The sequence below is a fragment of the Cherax quadricarinatus genome, chromosome 41, assembly GCF_038502225.1.
Source record: "Cherax quadricarinatus isolate ZL_2023a chromosome 41, ASM3850222v1, whole genome shotgun sequence".
NCBI classification, from domain to species: Eukaryota; Metazoa; Arthropoda; class Malacostraca; order Decapoda; family Parastacidae; genus Cherax; species Cherax quadricarinatus.
Window position 1 is genome coordinate 9,280,188 of NC_091332.1, and position 11,506 is coordinate 9,291,693.

Below are 11,506 nucleotides of genomic sequence, written 5' to 3' on the forward strand. Positions count from 1 at the left end.
TGTGTGCTGTGGGAGTGGTCAAAATAAACATTCCATTGTTTTATTAGATGGTGTTAGTTAGCTCAATAACTTACGATTTCAGGCATCTTCTTTTCAGTTTCTGATATAATAGTTCATCTTTGTCCCATGCAGTGAGGTGTGAATGTGAGTTGTAATACTGTTTGCAAGTATTAATGGTGCTGATGAATAAGAGACAAGGGCATTATCATAATTTGTTCCTGGTTTAAATCATAATTTGTTACTGGTGTTGGCTATCTCTGTTCCTGTAGACCAGAGGAACATGACTGTACTCTTAGAACATACAACAACAATAACATCTGTTTACAGCATCACAACTCGTATTTACACCTCATGACATATCCCATGTCATGAGGTGTAAATGGTCCAAGTCGGACCAAAACGTCATCATAAGCTCCTCTCTCCTATGTGCGGGTTATTTGTGTATGGGATGTGTCAGACTGAAAAGATACCTGGAATCATCAATTATTAAACTAACCAACACCATCAAAGAAAACAATGAGATGTTTGCTTTTTCTGCTTCCATGATGCATATATTAAAGCATAGTAAACTGAACATGGACCAACAAGCCTCCTGCAGAGAACCTTCCATTCTTGGATAGTTTTTCTTACACCCAAGCACTTGACACATCAACAAATGATGTCACTCCCTCCCTGTGGATTATTTAAGCCAATGTTTTTCATGTCCGCTATGTAATTTCAAAAGCCTAATGTTGGATGAAATGTACAAGTAAAGGTCTTCAGTGCAGTTGTCACCAAGTCTGGGCAGCTTACCTCTGTCTCCATCAGTACCTGTTTTTCAATTTCATACCCGGTGACATGATGTTAATTTTTGGCTTTTACCCTAAAAATCAAACTTATTAATTTCTCAGATATATAGTACAAAATTTGTTCATTTAAATTTATTCCTAATTACTGCTTGAGTTATTTTTTTAGCCGAGTTGAACATTAGCAGAATAATGCATAGCACTGGTACTTAGGGTTGTGGTTAGGAATTGTTGATTAATGAGCTTCTTATTGCTTAGGGCAGCATTTGCGAGAAATTTGGATTGCATCTTTTACATAAGAATATGATAATAAATAAACACTGCAATAGGCCTACTAGCCCATGCTAGGCAGGTCATAATTACATACAAATATGTTAGCAGGAATGTTTGGTTAACCAATTTTTAAAGCTACCCAGAGTATTCACTTCAATGATACTACATATTTGGCAGTTTATTTCACTCATTAACAGTGCCATTGAAAAACCAGTGCTTTCCTATATCCTTTCCAAATCAGAAATTATCCATTTGAATCCATTGTTTTAGTTCTATTTTGGTTAGATATCCTCAACACTTGAAGTGTCATTATCTGAACCACTTAAAAGTATTGTGGTTCAGATAAGTTGTATGAAGGCTTCCTCAAATATATATAACAATCTAGGTTATAAATAACTCATCAGTGGTATAAATTGAGTTAACAGATATTCAATAAAGTTAGAGCATTTTTATCCTATTCTACCATGGACCATACAGTTCTTGTAAAAGACTGACCTCCAAATAAAATCTCATGGACCAGGCCATGGGGGTGTTGACCCCTGAAACACCCTCCAGGTATACATACAATTGTAGTGTCTAAAATGACCATAATGTAGGGGAAAGCTGTTTCTTTATTCATGTCAAAAGAAATTCCATGTATAAAAAAGGTCATTAGAAACCCCAGTATACTTCCTCCTCCACTTATATCCAAAGCTCATTCACAACCTGTTGGTTGCAAGGTTAAACATAACATTTTTCAAATAAAACTAGTTTCATCTTACTTCCTGGAATTCAACCTTATTATAAATATACTGGACCACAGTATCTAATGAGAATATCGGCATAAAGACAGTGCTGTCCGAAATTGTTAAAAATCATATATAATTTTTATCAATTTCAACTTTATTTCTTTCAGACCACACTTGGAGATAAGAATGAATATTTTTCAACAGAATCATCAAAGGAAAACCAAAAAGTAAAATGAATTCTTTGATTCCATGCACAATACGCGAATTTAGCTCAGATGACATAAGAAAAAATTATGTCATGCTAAGCCAAAAAAAGCTGTTTTGAACAGTGAAAGATGTGTTTCTATGTCAGAGGCTATGGGGGCCCAAGTAGAACATATCATATTTATTTTCTACCTAATTTGTACCTACCACTACCTTTTATGGTCCCAGTATAAGTGCTCATTCTTGCCCATTACAGCTTCACTTGCCTCTCCTCACTTGCACCAAAAATATTGTGGAAGAGGATCTTCACACTCAGCCATGGGCAAAGCCAACACTGAGAAGCAGTATGCCGAAAGATTGGCAAGGTGCAGCACCAGATGAACCTGCTGTTACAAACACACACAGGTTCTATGACTGGTGTCAGCAGACAAGCACTCTAGTGCAACCATAAATAGAGACCCTAGTTGAAAACAAGTATTGATGACCCACCAGTGACAGCCCAGGGATTGATATGATTTAGACAGGAGTCCATCTATTCTCAAAGCAAGGCACCCTGAATCTTTGTACTGGGAGAGGCACTTTGCTGTGACACTAAGGTTGATAGATATGGATGAGAGATTGGGTTCTGCTACTTATTTTTAATGACTTAGCTATGCAAGCCTTGGACATCTGTAGGAGAGCAAGACCCAACTGAGAACCCCAGTGAACTTATTTCAGAACTGAACCACGGCTCGTGTGGAGACACCCTTATACATCTACTTACATGAGCTAGCCTCTCAGGTTGAGCAAAACATATGTTTAATGAACTTGCTACACATGTAAAGGGAAGGTTGCTCTGAGAAATGTCCCATGAGTGATAAACAGCCACAGGAATACCAGGAAAGCACTACTCACCAGGCCTAGAGAAATCCCCACTTGAGCAAGATGATGGCAGGATCTGCAAGGAATGACATGACTGAAAACTAGAACATCCATAGAAGACCTGTAGACAACTTTTAGGTGATCAGCACATCCCGAGGAACTGCCCAGAGGAAGCAATCCTGTTCCAAGAATGAGGTGCCATTTGTGGCCCTAACTTTAATACATACAGCAACATGAACTTTGTGTGACCAGATTCTGGGAGCAGGAACAGCATCTTAGAATATAAAAGAGGAACACCTCAGGGGTCCCTGTGAGCTAACAAAGAGAGAAGAAACTGATGGGGATGGTATCCAAAAAGAGAGGAAGTTTTTTGGCACTGCCACAGAAACTTCAAAGTCCTGGTAAATAGGAGCCAGGAAAGCTCAGCTGGAAAGCAGAAATAGAACTGTTGGGCTGACTAAGGAAAGAATAAGGCCAGTAAAAATCTGAGTGATTGAGACACAGTAAGTCCAGTGAGTGAATTATAAAGATGCTGTAGCAACCAAGTTATGTAGGTGTAGACATGGGACCTAAGGAGGCATAATGATCCCTATCTTCAGTGCAGTCCAGCTGATTCCATAGAAGAAAGAAAGCCAGGAGGCCTGTGGAAATGACTAGATGTGTTGAAAAATATGAAGCTGCTTGAAAACCCCTTACAGTGGCCCCAGCTGTAGAAGTTGTTTTGTAGTGTGCCAGCATAAGAGTCAGCCCTGACAACCCCTTCAGGCACAAGTGGAAGAGCCATCCCCAGTAACAAGTCTCATTTAGTCACTGTACAAAAAACACAAGGCATGAAAATGCCACAAGATCTGTGATCAAAGCAGGTACAGTCGGTATCATCCTAAGAAAAACTTGAGAGATGAGTGCAGAAGTGGGGAATATTCCTGAAGCTGTCCCAGAAGCTATCCCAGTAGTAGGGAATATTCCCAAAATTGTCCTGGTGTAAGTTACAGATATGGGGCTTGTCTTAAGGCCCGCAGTAAGAGATTTTCTATTTGCACATCTAGGCTGGACATGCTCAAGGAAAATTCTGTGTTATAAGCACACATCTTAGAGGTCATGAGTTGCCTGTCTGTGTGCTGAAGTACATGGATTCCTGCCAGTTTTAAAGTTGCCTCTGCTATGATTTTGGGTACTGGTGGTAAAGTTCCTAATTGGTAATTAGAACCCAAATATGGAATACAGTTATGAAAAATGCATTTTTGCATAAGGACTTTATGACCTATGGAGATTGCCACCTCTTTATGTCAGCTGTTTTACACTCGTGACCAGCATATAGTTGGATCTGTATCACAGAGAGTGGAAAATGATAGAAAACCGATGTGGAAGGAGGCAAACTACGCTTAAAAGTGAGATAGCTCTACTTAAAGGTAAGCAGAAGTATGATTTAGGAACTGGTTATGTTTCTAGCTTGTCATACTTAAAAATAATATCCTGCATTGTACAGTAATTATAGTAAGTGTTTAATCTAATACAGTTGCTTGTATAAACCCCATGTAATAAAAATATAACATTGTAATTACAGTACATGTATTTGTTTTTGGTATAATGATGTAATATCTTGAAGAATAAATTGTTTATTGTTGCTTTTTTACTTATTGATATACATGTATATATTTATGTCAATAAAAGATGGTATGCCATATTAGTAACATGGTTGCCTGATACTCAATGTCAATCTTCATGTTGTCATTGTAAAGATTGCTGTTTTCTTATTTTTTTCACATTGCTTGACTTGTACCCTAATGTTTTTACCTGATCTATTTCCAGCTTCCCACTTGTACTGTATGATGTATACTTATTGAGGCAGTCCTAACTCCTTCCACATATTCTTGGGTGTCAATTGCTTCAATTATGTAATAGCCAAATTGGCAGGTTTAATGTTTCTGTAAATGTTTCCAGTGCTTTAATGTTTTCAGTGACTGAAGGTGGATGAATTGTGAGATGGTTCCAACTGAGGATACTTAATCAAGGAGAGAATACTTCCAGCAAGAGCAGACTCTCGCAGATAGACATCCTTGAAGGATTTATTTTTCTTCTAGTTTCTAATTTTTTTCTTGAAGGATTTGGTACTGCTCCATGCTGCATAATTAGGAATGAAATGCTGTTGAGAGAAATATAGTATTGGAATTGGAATTTTCTCATATACAGTATTTTTTCTTCATATTATAACAGTTAACTGAAGCAGACCAGGAGCTGTACAAAAACTTCCCTCTAGTAATCAGTGAACGGTGGCAAACAGAAGTGGCAGAAACTGTGTTTGAAAGTGTAAATCAGGAAGCAGACAAGGTTGAGCACAAACGACGCACGAAACACAAATTTAAGTTTGATACAGATGAAAAAGGTATGTATGTCTCCACAGTATGCAAATTACAAGGCACCTTTCACTTTATTTTTATAAGTAACATTTCACAAAGGTGGAGGGTCTTCATACCTAAACTGTCAAAGGTATTGATAAAGTCCCTGGTGAATGAAACATCTAATAAAATACCATAACCCAAACAGTGTGTTATTAGCATCATACAGTCAGCATATGTTTTCATTTATACAGTTGGACTCCATTTTCCAAAATTGTTGGAATATGACTCAAGGCATATTTGGTTTTTAAAAATATTTGAGTCAAATTCAGAAAATTGCTGTAATTTAGGAAAAAAAGTATGGAAATATTTTTTCTTTATAACTTTTGTGATAGTGCTTAAATAGTTTATTTTTCTAGGTCTCTATATCATGCACAGGTACTGTGATAGTATCTGCATGGTACTTAAATAGTTTGTTTCTACATCTCTGCCATGCACTTCCCCGAATTAAGCCTGAATGCCTTCCACATCCCCCCCAGGCACTGTATAATCCTATGGGTTTAGCGCTTCCCCTTGATTATAATAATAATACGTCTCTGCCATGCACAGATGCTCTTATGACTGTCTACTGCTGCTTCTGTTTCATTTTTTTTTTTAATTTTCTTACAAACATATCACTTCTTTTTCCTAGCATACATCACACTATTTCATTCAGAAGCTTTCTGATGTTATAGCTGAAATGGAAAACAAGATAAAAAAATATTCTACATAGAAAAGTATTGGATGTGCTAAAGAAAAGAGTGTAATTTAATGGGCTTCTTTGAAAAAGAGTCAGTTTGAGTTTTCAGAATTATGGAGTTGATTTATGCAAAAGCTCATATAATCATTAACCCTTTGACTGTTTTGGTCATATATATACATCTTACGAGCCACCAATTTTGACGTATATATACTCATAAATTCTAGCGGCTTCAAATCAAGCAGGAGAAAACTGGTAGGCCCACATGTGAGAGAATGGGTCTGTGTGGTCACTGTGCACCATATAAAAAAATCCTGCAGCATGCAGTGCATAATGAGAAAAAAAAACTCCGACCGTTTTTTTTATTTAAAATGGCCAATTTGTGGTCTATTTTCATATAGTATTTATGATTGTATTCTCATTTTCTTGGTCTCATTTGATAGAATGGAAAACATATTATAGAAATAGAGGTGATTTTGATTGGTTTTACTATGAAAAGAACCTTGAAATGGAGTTCAGAGTAGGGGAAATGTTTGATTTTTGCCGATGTTCAAAAGTAAACAAATGATGTCATTTTCCAATAAATGTGCAAGTAGCCATTCTAATATGCAGTCATGAATGGGTTGACATAATTTATACAATTATTACAATATTGCAGTAGTCTGCATAACAGTAAATCTTCTAATTTTTGTTTGAATAAAAATTAAATATAAAAAGCAAGAGTAATATCACAGGGGCCTGGAGACATGACTGATGAACAAAGAAAATGTTATTTTAGAGCCAGGAATGTCTGCATTGTTCATTCTGGACCCTATTTTGAAATTGTCATATTTTTTATTTTTGTGAAATTGGCAAAATTGCAAATTTCTGACCACGTTATTGGGTAGTTGAAATCAGTAAATGGGCAGTTTCTTGTACTCAGTCGATAGAAAAAATGGAATTCTAAAGAAATAGCTATGAGTTTGGTCGACTAGAACAATGGAATTAGCCGAAAATAGGACTCAGAGTGGGCAAAATTGCTGATTCGTAAATATCGCCGAGGTCGCTAACTTCACGAGAGCATAATTCCGTCAGTTTTCCATCAAATTTCGTTTTTTTTTTTTTTGGTGTCAATACAATCGGGAAAAGATTCTCTCTCATTTCATAATTTTTTTTTTTTTTTTTTTTTTGGGGGGGGGGGGGGGATTTTGCGACCTCAGGATTTGGGGTTGCAACAGTCAACGGGTTAAGTCAGCTAAAGATCCTTTGGATTACAGAACGCTAGTACACAATTATCAGTTTCAGCTACTTAAGAACATAAGACAGGAGTAACACTGCAGCAGGCCTACTGGCCCATGAATGGTATTTAATCAATAACAACACTGCGACTAGCCAAGGACTTGAACCCATGTCGTTTTGGCTTGCCTTATGGTGAGTGAAAATCACATGACGCTCTAACCCACAGGACCACCAAATCCTGCAAGAATCAAGCACCCAGCAGAGCTAGGTATTTTACCTTGATCCGAGGACATACGGTGGTGTGGGTGCCTCTGAGCTAATTTCATTCTACTCGTTCGCCATGAGGCAAGCCAAAACAACATGGGTTTGAGTCATTGGCTAGTCGCAGCGTTGTTAGTGATTAAATACCACTCGTTCATGGTTAGAATAATATAAAATACTGTTTGTGGAAGCTAGTACACCAAACCGGGAGTAGAATGAAATTAGCTCAGAGGCACCCACATCACTGTATGTCCTTGGATCAAGGTAAAACACCTAGCTCTGCTGGGTGCTTGATTCTTGTAGGATTTAGTGGTCCTGTTGGTTAGACCGTCATGTGATTTTTGCTCACCATGAGGCGGGCCAAAACAACATGGGTTCAAGTCCTTAGCTAGTCGCAGTGTTAATTAAATACCACTCGTTTGGGGTTACAATATATATATATATATATATATATATATATATATATATATATATAGACCAGCAATGGCATCGATTAACAATAAATCTGACTTGCGATACATTTTATCGCAAAAATTTTGCCTCGATTAGCGCTAAAAAACTCGACCAACACTATTCGTTCCGTCTGAGACGCGTGCACTTCTGGCCAGTGTTTACAAGCCAGCCAGCCGCCGCGGTCGCTTCCAAGCATACAATCGGAACATTTCATATTATCACAGCCTTTTTAGTGATTGCACCTGCAAAATAAGTCACCATGGGCCCCAAGAAAGCTTCTAGTGCCAACCCTACAGCGAAAAGGGTGAGAATTACTATGGATATGAAGAAAGAGATCATTGCTAAGTATGAAAGTGGAGTGCATGTCTCTGAGCTGGCCAGGTTGTACACAAAACCCCAATCAACCATCGCTACTATTGTGGCCAAGAAAACGGCAATCAAGGAAGCTGTTCTTGCCAAAGGTGCAACTATGTTTTCGAAACTGAGATTGCAAGTGATAGAAGATGTTGAGAGACTGTTATTGGTATGGATAAATGAAAAACAGATAGCAGGAGATAGCATCTCTCAAGCGATCATATGTGAAAAGGCTAGGAAGTTGCATGACGATTTAATTAGAAAAATACCAGCAACTAGTGGTGATGTGAGTGAATTTAAGGCCAGCAAAGGTTGGTGTGAGAGATTTAAGAATCGTAGTGGCATACATAGTGTGATAAGGCATGGTGAGGCTGCCAGTTCGGACAAAAAGCAGCTGAAAAATATGTGCAGGAATTCAAGGAGTACATAGACAGTGAAGGACTGAAACCTGAACAAGTGTTTAATGGTGACACTGACAATGTTGTGAAACACTTTAGGAATGTCATAAAGGAACGGGAGGTACAGGCCTCTATGGGCAGATACGTTGTGCGACAGAGGTCCAGTGACTCTCAAGCTGGTCCTAGTGGCATTAAAAGAAGAAGGGAAGTAACCCCGAAAAAGGACTTGCCACCTCAAGTCCTAATGGAAGGGGATTCCCCTTCTAAACACTAAGACCATCAACACACTCCCCTCTTCCCATCCCATCAATCATCACCAGATCTTCAATAAAGGTAAGTGTCATGTAACTGTGCATGTCTTCTTCAGTTTGTGTGTATTAAAATTAATATTTCATGTGTTAAAAAAAATTTTCTCTCAATACTTTTGGGTGTCTTGCACTTATTAATTTGATTTCCATTATTTTTTATGGGGAAAATTAACTTGACTAACGATTATTTTGACTAACGATGAGCTCTCAGGAACGGATTAATAGCGTTAGTCAAGGGTCCACTGTATATATATATATATATATATATGGGATAAAGATAGATGGGATAAAGATAGAAATGTTAAAAGCAGGTGGGGATATAGTTTTGGAGTGGTTGGTGCAATTATTTAATAAATGTATGGAAGAGGGTAAGGTACCTAGGGATTGGCAGAGAGCATGCATAGTTCCTTTGTATAAAGGCAAAGGGGATAAAAGAGAGTGCAAAAATTATAGGGGGATAAGTCTGTTGAGTGTACCTGGTAAAGTGTATGGTAGAGTTATAATTGAAAGAATTAAGAGTAAGACGGAGAATAGGATAGCAGATGAACAAGGAGGCTTTAGGAAAGGTAGGGGGTGTGTGGACCAGGTGTTTACAGTGAAACATATAAGTGAACAGTATTTAGATAAGGCTAAAGAGGTCTTTGTGGCATTTATGGATTTGGAAAAGGCGTATGACAGGGTGGATAGGGGGGCAATGTGGCAGATGTTGCAAGTGTATGGTGTAGGAGGTAGGTTACTGAAAGCAGTGAAGAGTTTTTACGAGGATAGTGAGGCTCAAGTTAGAGTATGTAGGAAAGAGGGAAATTTTTTCCCAGTAAAAGTAGGCCTTAGACAAGGATGTGTGATGTCACCGTGGTTGTTTAATATATTTATAGATGGGGTTGTAAGAGAAGTAAATGCGAGGGTCTTGGCAAGAGGCGTGGAGTTAAAAGATAAAGAATCACACACAAAGTGGGAGTTGTCACAGCTGCTCTTTGCCGATGACACTGTGCTCTTGGGAGATTCTGAAGAGAAGTTGCAGAGATTGGTGGATGAATTTGGTAGGGTGTGCAAAAGAAGAAAATTAAAGGTGAATACAGGAAAGAGTAAGGTTATGAGGATAACAAAAAGATTAGGTGATGAAAGATTGAATATCAGATTGGAGGGAGAGAGTATGGAGGAGGTGAACGTATTCAGATATTTGGGAGTGGACGTGTCAGCGGATGGGTCTATGAAAGATGAGGTGAATCATAGAATTGATGAGGGAAAAAGAGTGAGTGGTGCACTTAGGAGTCTGTGGAGACAAAGAACTTTGTCCTTGGAGGCAAAGAGGGGAATGTATGAGAGTATAGTTTTACCAACGCTCTTATATGGGTGTGAAGCGTGGGTGATGAATGTTGCAGCGAGGAGAAGGCTGGAGGCAGTGGAGATGTCATGTCTGAGGGCAATGTGTGGTGTGAATATAATGCAGAGAATTCGTAGTTTGGAAGTTAGGAGGAGGTGCGGGATTACCAAAACTGTTGTCCAGAGGGCTGAGGAAGGGTTGTTGAGGTGGTTCGGACATGTAGAGAGAATGGAGCGAAACAGAATGACTTCAAGAGTGTATCAGTCTGTAGTGGAAGGAAGGCGGGGTAGGGGTCGGCCTAGGAAGGGTTGGAGGGAGGGGGTAAAGGAGGTTTTGTGTGCGAGGGGCTTGGACTTCCAGCAGGCATGCGTGAGCGTGTTTGATAGGAGTGAATGGAGACAAATGGTTTTTGGTACTTGACGTGCTGTTGGAGTGTGAGCAAAGTAACATTTATGAAGGGATTCAGGGAAACCGGCAGGCCGGACTTGAGTCCTGGAGATGGGAAGTACAGTGCCTGCACTCTGAAGGAGGGGTGTTAATGTTGCAGTTTAAAAACTGTAGTGTAAAGCACCCTTCTGGCAAGACAGTGATGGAGTGAATGATGGTGAAAGTTTTTCTTTTTCGGGCCACCCTGCCTTGGTGGGAATCGGCCGGTGTGATAATATGATAATAAAATAATATATATATATCCCGTATCCCACCGAGGCAGGGTGACCCAAAAAGAAAGAAAGTCCCCAAAAAGAAAATATTTTCATCATCATTCAACACTTTCACTTCACTCACAAATAATCACTGTTTTTGCAGAGGTGTTCAGAATACAATAGTTTTGAAGCATATACGTATGTATAAAGATACACAACATATTCCTCCAAACTGCCAATATCCCGAACCCATCCTTTAGAGTGCAAGCATTGTACTTCCCATTTCCAAGACTCAAGTCCAGCTATATAAAAATAACTGGTTTACCTGAATCCCTTCACTAAATATTACCCTGCTCACACTCCAACAGCTCGACAGGTTCCAAATACCATTCATCTTCATTCACTCCTATCTAACACTCATGCATGCTTGCTGGAAATCCAAGCCCCTCACCCACAAAACCTCCTTTACCCCCTCCCTCCAACCTTTTTGAAGATGACCCCTACCCCGCCTTCCTTCCCCTACAGATTTATACGCTCTCCATGTCATTCTACTTTGATCCATTCTCTCTAAACGACCAAACCACCTCAACAACCCCTCTTCAGCCCTCTGACTAATACTTTTA

The 11,506-nt window shown here is 38.9% G+C and overlaps 1 protein-coding gene across 2 annotated transcripts in view; it reads left to right on the top strand.

Moving 5' to 3' along the window:
* Positions 1-11,506, top strand: part of Gprk1 (G protein-coupled receptor kinase 1) — a 731,033-nt gene that overhangs the window by 708,983 nt on the left and 10,544 nt on the right. For both annotated transcript variants that reach the window (XM_070092970.1, XM_070092971.1), the window contains one exon: positions 5,066-5,234. In XM_070092970.1, coding sequence (XP_069949071.1) covers positions 5,066-5,234 — 169 coding nt within the window. The remainder of the gene's footprint in view (positions 1-5,065; positions 5,235-11,506) is intronic.